This window comes from Aulostomus chinensis, chromosome 14 (genome assembly GCF_037954235.1).
Source record: "Aulostomus chinensis isolate RoL2024-O1b breed Wild chromosome 14, RoL_Achi_v1.0, whole genome shotgun sequence".
Taxonomy (NCBI): Eukaryota; Metazoa; Chordata; class Actinopteri; order Syngnathiformes; family Aulostomidae; genus Aulostomus; species Aulostomus chinensis.
In genome coordinates, this window is record NC_141333.1 from 87,751 (window position 1) to 107,214 (window position 19,464).

Consider the following 19,464-nt stretch of genomic DNA (forward strand, 5'->3'; position numbering starts at 1 on the left):
ACTCACACACCAACACATGCACACCTCCCCCCTCCAGTGATGGGCGTGGCACCGGTCCGGACGGGCTTCAGATGTTCGGGCTGCAGCGGACGGATCTCTCACAAATGGAGTAAGTGGACTTCAACTTCTTCTTCATTCACCTTTCTTAGTTAATTGGTTGGTTGGTTGGTTGGTTTGTTGTGATGGGCGGTCAGTGACGTAGATCGACGGCGCCTGGATGTGAACATGCTGTTGCGTGTCGTCATGGTGCCGCATCACACCAGCAGACCGCAGACTCAGGCGGCTAATTGCCGAGAAACAGAGGGACAAACTGCGCACAAAACTGCGACTAATCTCCGTGAATACTGAGAGAAGGCGCCCCGGCACTGCGGCTGTTGGCGGCGGGAGTGACGTCAGACACTGCGGGTACAAGGGCGCCTGAGGCGGGGCACCGGGGCCCGCCGGACCCGCGGCGGGATCCCACTCTCGTAGCGCCCGGTATTGATCAGTTCTGGCCAATAAGTGGTTCTGATCTTGGATGAATGCGTTCAAAGAGCCTCTTTTTTCTGCTCTGTCATCCTTGACATTCAGCTCAGAACTACTGAGCATGAGTACTCCGAATAGTACTGAAGTGGTAGTTATGTAGTACTTATATAATAAATACAGGGTAAATGTATATGAAGATCTGCTGATTTAGTCTTTAATATACCACACCAAATGTAGTAAAACCTGATAATTAACATGAGACCTTTTGACCACCAGACCGCATGATTGCCATGCCCCCCCAGGCTAGCTGACCACCCGTCCCCCGCCCATCCATCTACTTTACGGTTTGTCTAAGTTGAAGGGCATAAATTACCCCCCCCCCCCCCATGTTACACCAAACAGCAGTATCATGGAAAGTACTCTGATACTGCTGTTTTATGTAATTTCATAGTACAAAGACATGTCAACAGTCTGGCGGAGGGTGTAAGGGTTGCCCCCCCCCCCTTCCCCTCAGATTCTCTGTCAGAGCTGCTGGTCACCATGGAGACCAACAGCAGCTTTGTCCTTTTGACTTCAGCTTCACTCACAAAGTAACAGTACACACAAATACCAGTACGTATAACAGCCATACACACAAATACCAGTACCTCAAGGTAGTCAAGTAATTTTTTTTTGTATGGCGCCAATCAAAACAAAGTTCTCATGAGCCTCCACAAGTGGAGCAGGTCTGGAGCCACCAACTCGTTCAACTGATGGGATGAACCGTCGGAGACTTCGATGCAGAGTAAACACTGGTCACGACCCGAGGAGGCGGTCTCAAAGTATAAAACCTGAAATGTCCCTCTAAATAAAATCTGTGTTTGTCAGGACAACTGGAGACGCCAGCCAGCAGGAGAGACTGCAGCTGATTGCTGTGAGGCCACACACACATGCACGCGTACACACACACACAGGCATACACTTACATGCATACACAGACACACACATGCATGAGATAGTAACCAGTCTGACAGTCTCACTGTGTCCCATGATGCTTCAGGAGAGGAGGAAATGGCAGACAGAGATTGAGAACAAGAAGCGTCAGCTGGAGGACGACAGACGAGCTTTGCAGCACCTGAAGGTGAGACTGTCACCATGGCCACACTTGTCTTTAATCTTCTGTCGTGCCAGCCAATTACAGAGCAGCATCTTGGTCAGCTGACGTGTTTATTAGCTTCAGAATGTGAGCAGCTGAAGATTAAAAATATCTGCCACTTTGAACAGGGATGGCAGAAAAGCCACAGCTTCAAAACTATTTTGAACAGTCAACTGCTGGGTCACATGACCCAGATGACAATTCAGTGAGGGTGTGAAGGGGCTGCTGCCCAGAGGACAGACGTTGTCCTGAAGAACCAAAAAACAGGACAGAAATCACATTTGTTCAGCTGCAGATTCCACTCAGAAAACCTTTTCAAGTCATTTGACATTTCATTTGCTAACATGTTAGCCTAGCCACTCGCTAGCTGCATTAGAACACCAATAATGTCAGGCTTCCCTGTCCCAGTGAACATCAGTCATTTAGCAACATGTCTGATGCAAGATAATGGCGAGCAGACATGAGCACGATCATATTTCGTCACATATTTCATCTGTGTCCAGTCAAAGTCTCTTAGGGAGCGATGGCTTCTGGATGGAGCGCCATCTGCTGGGCCCGAACAGGACGAGGTGAAGACACAACTGCAGCTGCACGAGGCCAAAACCAGGACCCTGGAGGATACTATCAACAGGTCTAATCTGGTTCATATAATCTGGTTTATTCTGGTCAAACGTTTATTAAACTCAGTAAAACTAAATTTCATGTGTGCGTTGCAGGTTGGAGATGGAATTAATTAATATGGAGACTGGAGATGTGTGTCAAAGCATAATACACACCCCAGTGAGTAAACCTGCGCGCGCACACACCCACACTCACAGTATTCTGATTACTTTAGCCATCAGGATGCTGTGGCTGTTATGACCTCTGCAGCCTTGCGGGGGCGCTAGCAGACAGATTTTAAATGTCTCTCTCTCTCTCTCTCTGTATCCAGGTAACATCAGGATCACTCAAAGGTATGTTTCTTTTCTTTGTCTAACTCTCATCTCCATAAACGCATCATCTTCTTCATCTTCTTCTTTGATTGTGTGTCTCTAATCAGCTGCAGAGGTCAAAGGTCACAGCACCTGTCATCAGGACAGACGTGAAGCATCAGGTCAGGTAGCTGAAGGTGAGATGGCTGAGTCCTACTGGCTTCTGTAGCTGTAATCAGATTACAGTAATCATGTTCCAGTAGGGCCATAACAAACTGTCATTAGGAGATTGCAGTTTATTGTATTCAGGTCAGCGTTGTCACGGTTCTGGATTTCACACTTCGATACAATGTTTTAAAAATATTTATTCGATTTGCGATCCTACACAACCACTCAGAATTTAGTGCAAAAATGTTTCTTATTTAAAGAAAAGTAAAGAACTTTATTCTTGATGTAGAGAACTTTTTCAGTCAGCTCGCGCTCGCTAACAAGACAACACGTCAAAGTGAACAGCGATCGATGTGGTGACCCTCACCAGCACTCCTTCAAGTTCTGCCGTCACCAGCCTCTGGACTTCTGAACCTGCTCAGGTCCGGTGTCTGTCTGGGAGGAGCTTTGCTACCTTCGTCGTGTTCGCTCCTTTGTCGGCTCCGTTCTGTTGCATCTCTTGCATGTGGGCTTGCTGCTGTCCTTTGGCTGTCCTCGTTCATCCGACTCGAATCCAAACAACCTCCAAACAGCACTTCTGCCGTTTTGTTGATTTATTAAAACTGGTTGGTCCTGCAGACGCCATCTCATGGCAGCTGACACACGTAGAGCGACGACACGTGTGTGTCAAATTGTGTGAGTGAGGCAGGAGGGGAGGGGCTGCTGCACCACGGCTCGCCCCCCAGGGCAGCGCTCTGTTTGTGTGTGTGTGTTTGTGTGTGTGTTGGCAGCGGCAGCACATGCGTAAACCAAGGAGGGAGGTAGAGTATCAATACATGATACGATGGAAAAGTCATTTTGTACCGTTTTTTATTTTTCAAAATTGATATTTTTGACAAACTAATTCAGATTACAGCAGATCTATAGATGAGATTAAGTCCTCTCACCAGGTATGATGATTATTGTCATATCAGTATTCTGACCACATCATTCAGATCATAGTAATCCCCTAACAGTATTCCATTGACTGTATTGATGTTACAGTAATAAAAGTAACTGTAATCCTGTTACTCCAGGAAGATTACTGTCGTTAACAAGTAAGCAACTGATGACCTCACTCTGGCAGCTTCAGTCTGTACTCTTGTTTGTCTCTGTGCCTGCCTCCTTTTTTCCCATGAGCCCTTGCAGAGGTCAGAGTTCACAAAAGTCCTGGAATGAACCAAATGAGAGAAATGACGGAGGAGATGAAGAAAGGTGAGTCAAAGAAAAGAATCCCGACCCAGAGAGTCATCTCTGATTGGCTGCTGGGAAACTGATGAGCCAACATGGCCACCTGCTGGATGACAAATCATCATTTCCTGATTTCTAAGCAGCTTCTACATCTTCTTCATTCCTGGATCCTAGTGAAACCATCCCAAACAGAACGCCTCTCCCCCAGGTGCTTCTTACTGGGGGTCAACATGTCGTTCTCTATTTGGGACAAACAAGTAAACATGGATGCCATAGTTCATGTAATGAAATACAAACATGGCTTAGTGCGCAGACACATAGTGGCAGTCGGGTCAGTTACCTCTTCCTGTTTCTTCTTTGGTGGCTGCTGGCTTTACCTCATAAAAAGTTGTCTGTTGCCACTTTGTTTATCTAATTGGAGACAACAGGTGAGCGACATGTCAGAGGTCACAGGTGTTATTGCTGTCCAACATTTAACCATCTTTCAAACTATTGAGTGTTTGTCCAATTGAACTAAGCTCCTCCTTAGTCCTACTTTCAAACACAGTGAACTCGTGTCATCTAATTGACTTAAGTACGTGTTTATAATACACTGATGCTTATGATGGAGTGTAATACTACCCGGTGTTCAGCAAGCTGCTTGTAGATGTCAAACCAGCATCATCTAAGTGACAAAAAAGGCTGTTCGCCAATAAAAAGGCAAACAATTTCAGTTTAACTGCTAATTATACGCGAAGGGTTGCTGTTCCATCCCCACTTCCCCCGGTGACAATGTCCAAGTGTCCTTGAGCAAGATACTGAACCCCTGATTGCTGCTGATGGCCCTGTGATGGACTGGTGACCCGTCCAGGGTGAACCACGCCTCTCACCCAATGTCAGCTGGGCTAGGCTCCACCCCCACATGACCTGTAACATATAAGAGGTAGAAAATGGATGGAGGGATGTTAATTATAAGATGGCAGACTTAGATAAAAACCATTTGGCAGTAACTCAAGAAAGGAATCGCAAAATACATTTTTCAAAACATAGTAAATAAAAGAAAGTAATTGAAACGATGAACATATGTCCGTGTGTATCTCTCGCAGTTTGTTTCCCTCTACCAAGCATGGCGGGACATGCAGAGACGTTTGGGTGGTAGGGTGGGTTCTTTCACAGCCAACAGCAAAGCAGCAAGCAACATAAACTGCAGGGTTAGTAAGTGATGTCATACATTAGTTTCTCCCTCGTCTAAATGCTGGTGTCAGTCACTTTTCTGTGCTTAGTTTTGTTAGATTTATCCAGATTTCCACTGCACACTCCAGAACTTTTTCTGAGGAAAGTAGCTTGTAGCTTTTGCGTACCCTAGTGTGCTACTTGTGAAGCTATTTAACTAAGTAGTGACGCTACCAGCACACCACTGGGAAATGTAGTTTAATGTTAACATTTCTACTTTAAATGGCGCTACTGACGATACCACATTCAGTTATGTAAAACAAACTTAAAAGTCTGAAAATTGAAACTGATTTTAAGATTGAGTGTTAAAAACATGTCAGAGACCTTTTAGATTTGTGTTCAGACCAAACCTGAAGCAAACTCCCGGCTTGTGTTACAATTTCTAACATTCATGATATTGTTGGATGACGTTTGTATTTGCCTCTTATCAGCCAGAGCAAATCTCAAAGTGCTTCACGAACATTAGATTATGGTTTATTGCAAACGGTTAGCGTGGAGTAGATTGGAGTCGTGCAAGGCTTCCCAGGTGGAGATGAGGCTGTCTACATAGCTGAGGTTTTAGACATGAGACAGGAACTGTGAGGTCACAACCTTCTACAGGACTTTGGCGAAGAAGGGGAGGGTTGAGATTCGTCTGCGGTTAGACAGGACATCTCAGTCCAGAGAAGGGTCCTTGACTTAAAATTGTGCAGGTGTAGCTTTGGGAAAATTTGGTTATGATGGTCAGACATAAAGACAGTGTACATTACTGATGCATGACTCCATGACTCCACCCTCTGTGAAAAAAAGTCCTTCGATAGTCCTCTGCATGGACGCCCCTCGATTGTCCTCTGCATGGACGCCCCTCGATAGTCCTCTGCATGGACGCCCCTCGATAGTCCTCTGCATAGGCATCCTTTAATAGTCCTCCACACCTAAGGAGCTGGATAGTCTTCTATTTAGATGTCCCTGGATAGTAATCTTCATAGACATCACATAGTCCTCTACATGGATGCCCCTTGATAGTCCTCTACTGAACGTCCCTCGATAGTCCTCCATATATACCCCCCTCAGTAGTCCTCCATATGGAAGACCCGATAGTCCTCAACATATGTCCCTTGATAGTCCTCCACATAGATGTCCCATGATTATTGTCAACTGGATGTCCCTTGTTAATCCTCCACATGTCTCTTGATAATTCTTCAAATACATGTCCCACGATCGTAGTCCACATAGACTTTCAACAGTCCTCCACATGGACTTTCAACAATCCTCCACCTGGACTTTCAACAGTCCTCCACATGGACTTTCAACAGTCCTCCACATGGACGTTCCTCGATAGTCCTCCACATGGACGTTCCTCGATAGTCCTCCACATGGACTTTCAACAGTCCTCCACATGGACTTTCAACAGTCCTCCACATGGACTTTCAACAGTCCTCCACATGGACGTTCAACAGTCCTCCACATGGACGTTCCTCGATAGTCCTCCACATGGACGTTCCTCGATAGTCCTCCACATGGACGTTCCTCGATAGTCCTCCACATGGACTTTCAACAGTCCTCCACATGGACTTTCAACAGTCCTCCACATGGACTTTCAACAGTCCTCCACATATTCGTACCCGATGATCCTCTGCCCCACCGCCATTGAGAGTCGAGAGAATAAGGACATAGCCAGTGATTTTGTATGTCTTTCCATTTGGTTTGAACACTAATTTAACTAACCAGTAAACTACAGTACATGAGATGTGTGTGTGTGTGTGTGTGACCTCTGACCCCTAGCTATGTACTCGGTGGAGATTAAAGTAGAGCGGGACAAAGTGACTGGAGAAACCAGAGTTCTATCCTCTCACACCAAACTTCCTGTGGACTTCTCTTGCCAAGGTGTAAAAGTTTACGAGGATGAAAGTAAAGGTAATGTCATCAAATATGACCCTGGAAGTGACCTCTGAACTCTAGCAGATAGTGCTTTTGACGCAGAATTTAGAATCTAAATAAAACCTAGAGCATTAGTAGGTGTTCTCAGCTGTGTCCTTGTTCTTTTTCTGCCTGTCAGTGGTCCACGAGATGAATGGCGATGATGGTGTTCATCTGCTCAGCTCCTCAGAGGTTGATGAGCTCATCCACAAGGCAGAGGAGGCTTCAATGGTGTCACAGATGGTAACCATCGTCCAGACTACAAATGTTGCAGAGGAAGCACAGCCAGAACCACTGCAGGCTGTGGCACAGACAACCCAGCTCAAGGCTGAACCAGACAGCCAGCCAAGCCTGGCAGAAGCTAGTGCTGAGAAACCTGTCACCATGGTGTTCATGGGTTACCAGAACGTGGAGGATGAGGATGAGACCAAGAAGGTTCTGGGTCTGCAGGGGACAGTGAAGGCTGAGCTGGTGCTCATTGAAGACACAAACGGGAAAACCTCACCAGGAGGAGGAAAGGACGCTGCTGCTGCTCAGCTGACAGCTCCGCCAACCTCCACCAAAGCTCCAGAGACGATGGTGGCGAGCAATGGGGAGACGGCGGGGGACACAGCAGGAGGTGTGGTGGCAATTAAGGAGAAGCAGCCATGTAAGTGCTGCAGTATCATGTGATGCTGAAGGTGCTGTTGCTTCCTACTCAAACCATAAAGACCGAGATGTTCCAGGGCAAGAACTGTAGGAACTAACTCCCCCCACTGCCTGCAGCCCTGCCTCAGCTACATGACATCAACTATTGCTTCTCCATTCCCATCAGTTTTTTACATTTACTTTTCTATTTTTCTCAAAGCCTTTTTACTTCCCATGTTCCTTGACATGTTGTAATGCCTTAAATCATCAAGTTAATATTAGCATTAGCCCATGCCATCTCAAGATTTGTAACCTTTGACCTCTCTGAATAAGATCTAATCATAAAGAAAGAATTCATTGTAGTCACAATTCTTTTGTTCTGTACCCTTCTTCTTCTGAAAGATTCTACAGTGTCTGTCACTCTTTTTAAAGAGCCAATAAAAGGGAGCTGATCGAGGAATCAACTAAACCACGTGAAATCTGACCTTGTGGTCTCATCACGTCACCTGAATCCAATATAGCCAGTTTCATTCAACATCACACTTCCTGATCCCTCAGATCAGCAGCCAGTGCCGCTGCAGATCATGAAACGCTTTTTTGTTTCAATCAAAATGTTGTCACTGTCGTGCACAAACCCTCTAGGTCCTGAACACTGTTTTTTTTTCATGGCTTTATCAAAAGAGTGATTGGATACTCGCGTTTCATTTTGCCAGATGTGGAGCTAGTTGGCCGCTATAACACTGATTATACATCATACAGTTATAGGAACATTCCATCGCGCCATTTGGCTTTCCAAGGTAGCTATGTGTTTGTCTCAAGCATGTTGATGATTTACTGAAAACACACGACCCAATGACAGATGATGAAGACATCCAGAGCAGTTGAGGGTTCAATATGATGGTCCAGGCGTCTGGAAGCCATTTGATCACATTTATACTTGCTGGGACAACACAAATGGAAAAACTTGAGTGTGATCACTCTTCTCATTTTCTGTTTGTTGGGGCATCTGATCCAAATCAAGAGAAGCAAACGAGGTTTGCGACTAAAAAACAATAGAGACAATTCTGGTTAGAAAGCTGCATGAGGTCATGTTGTGATTTTCTCTTCAGCTGACATGAAGCCGCAACACAAGTTTAAGTGGCTTCATGTCTTCCATCAACAGATCTAAACTGATTTGCAGCTGACGCCATGACCAAGATGGCTGACCAAAGCAGCAGACAAAGCCTGGAGACTAAATGGGACATGAGCGACATCAGCTGGTCCTGTTTCCCATCAGTAGAAGAAAGATGTATTACTTGTCCTGAAGATGGCAGCACAGCAAAGTGTGTCAACATATGCTCTCTGGACGGTGTTAAACCAACACTTCTGCTATTATGAAGTGTTCATTGGTGTCAAACCTTACAGACTGAATGTTTGCCCAGCAACTGCTACTTGTCAACCAACCATGCAAAACTACAGCATATTAGATGTCTCCTGTCTGTCTTCACATCACTCAAGTCTTTACGCTACACATGTTAGCAGTTCTTCCTGTTTAAGAGTCAAAGTAAGCGAACACCCACAAGCTAGAAGGATCCAGACCGGGGTTCATCGTGACACAACGGTGTTGAACTGATCCAGGAGTAAATACCTGATGTTGTGATGTTAGCATGAGTGTCAGTAACTCTGTTAACATGAGTGGGTTTTTTTTTTAAAGGAGATACGCCCATATCTGTAACTTGGCCAGGGTCCTTATCTGTCAGTAATCCTGAACAGACAAACCTGAAAACTCCTGATCTGGATAGTTTCAGATACATCAGTTCCCATGACTCTCAGCTGTTGTTATGGATACAGTTCCATTTGTAACCAGAGCTGTTTAATTTGAGGGTTACACATTCAAACATGGCAGTACTTTTAAGCTGCTGAATCTCAAAAAAGAGATGTTTGCTATCATCAATGTGTCAGCTACTTTATTACTATCAGTTGCAGTTCTTTAATCTACTTTAGCCTCATTGTTTTATGCCAGAATCACAAAGTGTTACCCTAATATGCCCTTTATTTAAGCAGTATAGAAAATGGTAATGTTCATTATATACACATATATGAGTAATAAATGATAAACATCTTTGCATTTATGCATGATTGCTATTGATACTGACACTTTTTTTTTAAATAGCCGGTATTTTGTTTCATGTTAATTTATGATTTCATAATATCCACAGATGAGCTTCCACAATCCTGACAGTGTAGCTTTTCAGCCATGATGATGCCTCTTACCACATCCTACTTACTAGCGGTCACCTAGTACATACAACATCCCACCACTGCTGTTTATGTAGATATTAAACATAAATCATAGACAACATAAACATTGTTGTCTGCACTCTGTAAACTGACAGGTTCATGGTAACATCCATCCTTCCTGTGACTGCAAGATAGAAATACACAAGGCAACACAGGTCCAGGTCCAGTCTGTCCCCGCTTCTATGACCCTAGTGCTGTCATGACTAGCTGTCATGACTTCAAGTCATAAACTGCACCCAAACTAGAGAGACACAATGACAGAGACACACTGAGAGACAGACAGACACACTGAGAGAGAAATAGACACCAGGAGACAGACAGACACACAGAGAGAGGAAGATGCTGAAGCAGCATCTTCATCATCAATTTCTGCTGCTACATGATATTGCCCATGAAGAAATTCTAATCTTGACCTAAAATGCAAATATGTTGACAAAAAATGTAATGCAAACAATTTAAGACTTTGTCAGATTGCATATGATTATGTGGTTTTTAATTTCTTGACTATCAGTAGACTCATCATCACCCAATAATGATTAGCTGTCACAAGCTTGACGGTGCCACTCCAAAATGGTGCCAGTGTGACCCATCTACCTACCTACATACCTACCTCCCAACTAGGCCTGCATGATTAATCGTATTTTCATCGTCATTGCGATGTGAACATGCGCGATAAACACATCGCAAAAGCTCCTCTGAAATGCGATAAATTTTGTTTATATATGCCATGCTTTCACACGCATGCTGACATTTGGCCAATCAGATGCAGCCCTGGATACACGGTCCATGCATGCACACCGTTTAGCCAATCAGATGACACCCATAGGTAGGCAGACAAGTCAGGACAATGGCGGAGGTCAGAGAGCAGAGCAGTGAAGTTGCAGAGGAAATGCTTGTGGCTAAGAAAAATAGCAACTCCTCAATTTGGCAGTACTTTGGATACAAAAAAGATGTTTTGCAGACTCAGGTTCTGTGCAGGACCTGCAGTGCAGTAGTAGCAACATCTAGAGGTAACACCACCAACCTCCATCCTCACCTGCTGCACCACCATAAAGAGCTGCACGAGCAAATTGATATTTAACCCTAACCCTCTACCTACCTACCTACATGCTTGCCTACCAACCTAAACACCTCTCTACCTACATGCTTGCCTACCAACCTAAACACCTCTCTACCTACCTGCCAACATGCTTGCCTACCAACCTAAACACCTCTCTACCTTCCTGCCAACATGCTTGCCTACCAACCTAAACACCTCTCTACCTACCTGCCAACATGCTTGCCTACCGACCTAAACACCTCTCTACCTACCTACCTACCTACCTACCTGCCAACATGCTTGCCTACCAACCTAAACACCTCTCTACCTACCTACCAACATGCTTGCCGACCAACCGAAACACCTCTCTACCTACCTGCCAACATGCTTGCCTACCAACCTAAACACCTCTCTACCTACCTGCCAACATGCTTGCCTACCGACCTAAACACCTCTCTACCTACCTACCAACATGCTTGCCTACCAACCTAAACACCTCTCTACCTACCTGCCAACATGCTTGCCTACCAACCTAAACACCTCTCTACCTACCTGCCAACATGCTTGCCTACCAACCTAAACACCTCTCTACCTACCTGCCAACATGCTTGCCTACCGACCTAAATACCACTCTACTGACCTCCCTACCCACCTAAATACCTCTCTACATACCTACCTACCTACCAGCATATACAGTAAACTTACCTACCTGGCTAAGTACCTAGCTACTTACCTACCTACCCCCCACCCTAAATAGATACATACCTACCCGCCTACGTTCCTACCGACCTTACTTCCAAAAGATCTACCTACCTACATGCTTGCCTACCAACCTAAACACCTCTCTACCTACATGCTTGCCGACCAACCTAAACACCTCTCTACCTACCTCCCTACATGCTTGCCTACCGACCTAAATACCTCTCTACCTACCTACCTACCTACATGCTTGCCTACCAACCTAAACACATCTCTACCAACATGCTTGCCTACCAACCTAAACACCTCTCTACCTACATGCTTGCCGACCAACCTAAACACCTCTCTACCTACCTACCTACATGCTTGCCTTCCAACCTAAACACTTCTCTACCTACATGCTTGCCTACCAACCAAAACACATCTCTACCTACATCCTTGCCTACCAACCTAAACACCTCTCTACCTACCTGCCAACATGCTTGCCTACCGACCTAAACACCTCTCTACCTACCTACCTACATGCTTGCCTACCAACCTAAACACCTCTCTACCTACCTGCCAACATGCTTGCCTACCGACCTAAATACCACTCTATTGACCTCCCTACCCACCTAAATACCTCTCTACCTACCTACCTACCAGCATATACAGTAAACTTACCTACCTGGCTAAGTACCTAGCTACTTACCTACCTACCCCCCACCCTAAATAGATACATACCTACCCGCCTACCTTCCTACTGACCTTACTTCCAACAGATCTACCTACCGACATGCTTGCCTACCAACCTAAACACCTCTCTACCTACCTACCTACCTACCTACCTACCTACCTACATGCTTGCCTACCAACCTAAACACCTCTCTACCTACCTACCTACCTACCTACCTACATGCTTGCCTACCGACCTAAATACCTCTCTACCTACCTACCAACATGCTTGCCTACCAACCTAAACACCTCTCTACCTACATGCTTGCCGACCAACCTAAACACCTCTCTACCTACCTCCCGACATGCTTGCCTACCGACCTAAATACCTCTCTACCTACCTACCTACATGCTTGCCTACCAACCTAAACACCTCTCTACCTACCTGCCAACATGCTTGCATACCAACCTAAACACCTCTCTATCTACCTACCTACATGCTTGCCTACAAACCTAAACACCTCTCTACCTACCTGCCAACATGCTTGCCTACCAACCTAAACACCTCTCTACCTACCTGCCAACATGCTTGCCTACCAACCTAAATACCTCTCTACCTACCTGCCAACATGCTTGCCTACCAACCTAAACACCTCTCTACCTACATGCTTGCCGACCAACCTAAACACCTCTCTACCTACCTCCCGACATGCTTGCCTACCGACCTAAATACCTCTCTACCTACCTACCTACCTACCTACCTACATGCTTGCCTACCAACCTAAACACCTCTCTACCTACCTACCTACCTACCTACCTACCTACCTACATGCTTGCCTACCGACCTAAACACCTCTCTACCTACCTACCAACATGCTTGCCTACCAACCTAAACACCTCTCTACCTACATGCTTGCCGACCAACCTAAACACCTCTCTACCTACCTCCCGACATGCTTGCCTACCGACCTAAATACCTCTCTACCTACCTACCTACATGCTTGCCTACCAACCTAAACACCTCTCTACCTACCTGCCAACATGCTTGCATACCAACCTAAACACCTCTCTACCTACCTACCTACATGCTTGCCTACAAACCTAAACACCTCTCTACCTACCTGCCAACATGCTTGCCTACCAACCTAAACACCTCTCTACCTACCTGCCAACATGCTTGCCTACCAACCTAAATACCTCTCTACCTACCTGCCAACATGCTTGCCTACCAACCTAAACACCTCTCTACCTACATGCTTGCCGACCAACCTAAACACCTCTCTACCTACCTCCCGACATGCTTGCCTACCGACCCAAATACCTCTCTACCTACCTACCTACATGCTTGCCTACCAACCTAAACACCTCTCTACCTACCTACCTACCAGCATATACAGTATACTTACCTACATGGCTAAGTACCTAGCTACTTACCTAAATACCCCCCACCCTAAATAGATACATACCTACCTACCTACCTGCCAACATGCTTGCCTACCAACCTAAACACCTCTCTACCTACCTGCCAACATGCTTGCCTACTGACCTAAAGACCACTCTATTGACCTCCCTACCCACCTAAATACCTCTCTACATACCTACCTACCTACCAGCATATACAGTATACTTACCTACCTGGCTAAGTACCTAGCTACTTACCTACCTACCCCCCACCCTAAATAGATACATACCTACCCGCCTATGTTCCTACCGACCTTACTTCCAAAAGATCTACCTACCTACATGCTTGCCTACCAACCTAAACACCTCTCTACCTACATGCTTGCCGACCAACCTAAACACCTCTCTACCTACCTCCCTACATGCTTGCCTACCGACCTAAATACCTCTCTACCTACCTACCTACCTACATGCTTGCCTACCAACCTAAACACATCTCTACCTACATGCTTGCCTACCAACCTAAACACCTCTCTACCTACATGCTTGCCGACCAACCTAAACACCTCTCTACCTACCTACCTACATGCTTGCCTACCAACCTAAACACTTCTCTACCTACCTACCTACATGCTTGCCTACCAACCTAAACACCTCTCTACCTACCTGCCAACATGCTTGCCGACCAACCTAAACACCTCTCTACCTACCTGCCAACATGCTTGCCGACCAACCTAAACACCTCTCTACCTACCTCCCTACATGCTTGCCTACCGACCTAAATACCTCTCTACCTACCTACCTACATGCTTGCCTACCAACCTAAACACCTCTCTACCTACCTGCCAACATGCTTGCCTACCAACCTAAACACCTCTCTACCTACCTACCTACATGCTTGCCTACCAACCTAAACACCTCTCTACCTACCTGCCAACATGCTTGCCTACCAACCTAAACACCTCTCTACCTACCTGCCAACATGCTTGCCTACCGACCTAAATACCACTCGACTGACCTCCCTACCCACCTAAATACCTGTCTACCTACCTACCTACCAGCATATACAGTATACTTACCTACCTGGCTAAGTACCTAGCTACTTACCTACCTACCCCCCACCCTAAATAGATACATACCTACCCGCCTACCTTCCTACCGACCTTACTTCCAACAGATCTACCTACCTACATGCTTGCCTACCAACCTAAACACATCTCTACCTACATGCTTGCCTACCAACCTAAACACATCTCTACCTACATCCTTGCCTACCAACCTAAACACCTCTCTACCTACCTACCTACATGCTTGCCTACCAACCTAAACACATCTCTACCTACCTGCCAACATGCTTGCCTACCGACCTAAATACCACTCTATTGACCTCCCTACCCACCTAAATACCTCTCTACATACCTACCTACCTACCAGCATATACAGTATACTTACCTACCTGGCTAAGTACCTAGCTACTTACCTACCTACCCCCCACCCTTAATAGATACGTACCTACCCGCCTACATTCCTACCGACCTTACTTCCAACAGATCTACCTACCTACATGCTTGCCTACCAACCTAAACACCTCTCTACCTACATGCTTGCCGACCAACCTAAACACCTCTCTACCTACCTCCCTACATGCTTGCCTACGGACCTAAATACCTCTCTACCTACCTACCTACATGCTTGCCTACCGACCTAAATACCTCTCTCCCTACCTACCTACATGCTTGCCTACCAACCTAAACACATCTCTACCTACATGCTTGCCTACCAACCTAAACACCTCTCTACCTACATGCTTGCCGACCAACCTAAACACCTCTCTACCTACCTACCTACATGCTTGCCTACCAACCTAAACACTTCTCTACCTACATGCTTGCCTACCAACCTAAACACATCTCTACCTACATCCTTGCCTACCAACCTAAACACCTCTCTACCTACCTACCTACATGCTAGCCTACCAACCTAAACACCTCTCTACCTACCTGCCAACATGCTTGCCTACCAACCTAAACACCTCTCTACCTACCTGCCAACATGCTTGCCTACCGACCTAAATACCACTCTATTGACCTCCCTACCCACCTAAATACCTCTCTACCTACCTACCTACCTACCAGCATATACAGTATACTTACCTACCTGGCTAAGTACCTAGCTACTTACCTACCTACCCCCCACCCTAAATAGATACATACCTACCCGCCTACGTTCCTACCGACCTTACTTCCAACAGATCTACCTACCTACATGCTTGCCGACCAACCTAAACACCTCTCTACCTACCTACATGCTTGCCTACCGACCTAAATACCTCTCTACCTACCTACCTACATGCTTGCCTACCAACCTAAACACCTCTCTACCTACCTGCCAACATGCTTGCCTACCAACCTAAACACCTCTCTACCTACCTGCCAACATGCTTGCCTACCAACCTAAACACCTCTCTACCTACCTGCCAACATGCTTGCCTACTGACCTAAATACCACTCTACTGACCTCCCTACCCACCTAAATACCTCTCTACCTACCTACCTACCTACCAGCATATACAGTATACTTACCTACCTGGCTAAGTACCTAGCTACTTACCTACCTACCCCCCACCCTAAATAGATACATACCTACCCGCCTACATTCCTACCGACCTTACTTCCAACAGATCTACCTACCTAAATACCTACCTACCTACAAAATACTTACATACCTACCAACCCATCTACTGGCATACATTCTTACCTACCTGGCTGCATACCTGGCTACGTGCCTGGCAACACGCCTGGCTACCAATCTACATACCAACCTACCTACTTACGTACCGGCCTGCCTACCTACCTATCTACCAGTGACGTGTGTTGAGGTTCATGTCTGGTGAGGCACTGACGTATTTAGTCACATTTACAAACATATGAACCCACAGTGTATCTCATTCGAAAGGAAACAGTTTGCGGGTTATGTTTTAATTCTCATTTCAGCATTCTTTACAAATACAAACTGTAGCACACAAAATGCGGATTTAATAAATAAAAAAAAACGTTATCATGGTCTTACCATCTAGTCCACACATTGTCAGAAGTTGAGTAAAGCAGGCAAGAAAAGCAGAAAAGGCGGTTTCTTGCTAGACAGCCATTCCTCTCATGTGTACCACTCCGTTTGAAAAGAGCGGGTCTGTCCCGTAGTCAAGCTACGGAGCTCCAGCGTTGGTCTGCCTTGAATAATTACATCCTATTTCGATTGAAAGTCCAACTTAGAAAACTGTCTGAGTTAGGAGATGTTATCCTCCTCCACTGGGAAAAACACACAAACTGATGCTGACGACACTTGCTCATAAACTAGTTGACTGTCACTTATTCTTTCACATGATCGCGTTCGCGTCAGCATCCCTGGGATCACGAGTGCCCCCTACAGTGAGGCTGGAGAACTGCGTGCCTCACCGAGCGCCTCTTCCCAGCCGTTCTGCGATTTCTCGGCACATGAAAGACACATTAAATAATATCAGCTAAAAACTACGGAAATTTAATTCATAGAGTTAAAGTGTTTGAACATTTTAATGACTTCATACAGGGAGACAGCCAAGTATTGTACAATCCATGTACGTATGAATGCCTCACCACATCTCAATGCTAAATGGGAAAATTCTGCAATTTTGAGTCAAAAATAATCTAAAATTGGTGGAGATAAATGGAAAATAACTTAAATCACTCAAAAAATGGAACTATTGATGATGTCAAGTGAGGCCCTGACTACACGTCACTGTTATCTACCTGCCTACTTATATACCTGGCTACCTACGTACCGACCTACCTATCTACCTACCTTCCTAAAAAAAAGTAGTTAGTTAGCCACCAACTGTTCAAGTTCTCCCTCTTGAAAAGATGAGAGGCCTGTCATTTTCATCAGAGGAACACTTCAACTATGAGAGACAGAATGGGGGAAAGGATCCAGGAAATCACATTGTATGATTTTTCATGAATTGATTGGTAAATTCCTCGGTAAGATGAGTATTTGGTCACCTACAAACAAGCGAGATGTCTGGCTTTCACAGACCTGCAACTTCTTCTTTAAGAGGCTCCTCTGTCCTCCACTTGTTACCTGTATTAATGGAACCTGTTTGAACTCATGATCAGTATAAAAGACCCCTGGCCACAACCTCCAACAGTCCCACTCCAAACTCCACTATGGCCAAGACCAAAGAGCTGTCAAAGGACACCAGAAACAAACTTGTAGACCTGCACCAGACTGGGAAGCCTGAATCTGCAGTAGGTCAGCAGCTTGGTGTGAAGAAACCAACGATGGGAGCAATTATCCTTCTGACTTTCTCCTACACATTTATTGAATCAGTCTTATGGTTCTCAGTGGTCTGCTGGTTCCACTCCATCAACCTGCAGGAGAGGAACCGCCTACATAGCATCGTCAAGGTGAGTTCCAAGATAATTGGACTTCCCATTCACTCCCTGATGGCTGTGTGTGAGCAGCAGGTCCACGACATGGCTGCCCAGATCCTGAAGGACCCCTCCTACTCTCTCTTTCCAGCGTTCGAGAGGCTGCCATCCGGTCCCAGGCTACGGTGTCGGCCTGCAGGACCCAGCGGAGGAGATCCACCTTTGTCCCCCAGGCTGTCCTCTTCCTGAACTCCTTGACCTCCCTGCACTCTGACCCCTGGTACCACCCACAAGACCGCCACTGGCCACTTGTCATACACCGATTGTACGCCTGTACTTCCTGTATGTGCTGCAACTGTATTTATACTCTATTCATGCTACGACTCATCCTGTACATACCACAAACTTTGCAAAGTACTTCTCATTCACTGATGTAATTATACTACTTATCTATTGTGCACTACTACCTCTACTGTACTACAACTTCTATCTTGTACTTCACAAAGCAACTGCTGCCAACCCTGGGAGGAGTAGACTTCCTGGCACTTCCTTACTTTATGTAAGTTGTTGTGCTGTTGTTGTGTTGTTTTGCTGTTGTTGTTGTGTTACCAACTGTTCCACTCTGCTCCCTAAATTGCTGCCCACAGGAATAAATTAAGTTTTCTGAATCTGAATACCTACATTACTACCTACTGTACCTACAAACATCCTTACATACCTACATACTAGGCCTGCATGATATGAGCAAAATGTGTGATGACACTCTTCAATATTGCAATGATGATATGACTTGTGATATCTAAGAAAATATTTTGGTTTGCAGTTTCAAGTTTCACAGTTCCTGTCTCTTTAAGATTTTTCAGCTTTAATACATTCCCTGCTTTTAGGTACTCTCAAATACTAAATAGCTGATGACAAATAAAAATTGGATACAAAATATTTTTGTGCATGCTTTTGAACAAAAGCAACATAATAATTTACACATGATATTATATCTTTTAGAAATACAAATTGAAGTTAATTTCCCTGCTCTTAACAAAAACAAAAATATCTCTTAAAGTAAAATAATATCAGGGAGAAAAGAGAAATAAATTACCTGTGTACAATTGGTGCAAAATTTTCCACTACAACAGGATTCTGAAATATGAAATAACTGGAATAGGAGGGTTAATTGGAAAACAAACAAAAAATGAAGAAAAAATATCTACTCTTAGGGTCAGCAACTCCCTTTATTATTCTCTCAGGGTTAGTTCTTAGCCAAGAACACCAGCATGTTAACCTTGGTAGGTTTCAAACATGCACGCTGACATGTTACCACTTCTATCTCTAACTTTACTTTAGCTGCAATGTAACTCTTCTAATTAT

The 19,464-nt window shown here is 45.2% G+C and overlaps 1 protein-coding gene and 1 long non-coding RNA gene across 4 annotated transcripts; one reads left to right on the plus strand and one right to left on the minus strand.

Moving 5' to 3' along the window:
• The first annotated feature begins 13 nt into the window (after nucleotides 1–13).
• palm1a (paralemmin 1a) lies at nucleotides 14–8,095 on the plus strand. 2 transcript variants are annotated; one of them, XM_086223969.1, is made up of 10 exons: nucleotides 14–109; nucleotides 1,333–1,378; nucleotides 1,505–1,585; nucleotides 2,104–2,231; nucleotides 2,317–2,380; nucleotides 2,532–2,553; nucleotides 2,640–2,708; nucleotides 3,838–3,912; nucleotides 6,865–6,996; nucleotides 7,139–8,095. In XM_086223969.1, the coding sequence occupies exons 1-10, from the start codon at nucleotides 72–74 to the stop codon at nucleotides 7,669–7,671; spliced, it is 1,188 nt and encodes a 395-aa protein (XP_086080095.1). In that variant the 5' UTR covers nucleotides 14–71; the 3' UTR covers nucleotides 7,672–8,095. The 2 variants fall into 2 exon arrangements, with proteins under 2 accessions (XP_086080095.1, XP_086080096.1); XM_086223970.1 differs by lacking the exon at nucleotides 3,838–3,912.
• LOC147249322 (uncharacterized) lies at nucleotides 3,520–17,050 on the minus strand. Of its 2 annotated transcripts, XR_015119195.1 has the most exons (4): nucleotides 16,769–17,050; nucleotides 4,510–4,794; nucleotides 4,229–4,299; nucleotides 3,520–4,128 (listed from the first exon to the last, which is right to left on the minus strand). It is a non-coding gene; the product is annotated as an uncharacterized LOC147249322 (long non-coding RNA). The 2 variants fall into 2 exon arrangements; XR_015119194.1 differs by having other exon boundaries at nucleotides 4,229–4,794.
• Nucleotides 17,051–19,464: the final 2,414 nt, after the last annotated feature.

Bases quoted from the DNA above. Each gene is read 5' to 3' on its own strand.
- palm1a (XM_086223969.1), top strand. From the start codon at position 72: ATGTTCGGGCTGCAGCGGACGGATCTCTCACAAATGGA. The intron at 2,381-2,531 runs GTGAGTAAACCT...CTCTGTATCCAG, and splicing joins AAAGCATAATACACACCCCA to GTAACATCAGGATCACTCAA. The intron at 2,554-2,639 runs GTATGTTTCTTT...GTCTCTAATCAG, and splicing joins AACATCAGGATCACTCAAAG to CTGCAGAGGTCAAAGGTCAC.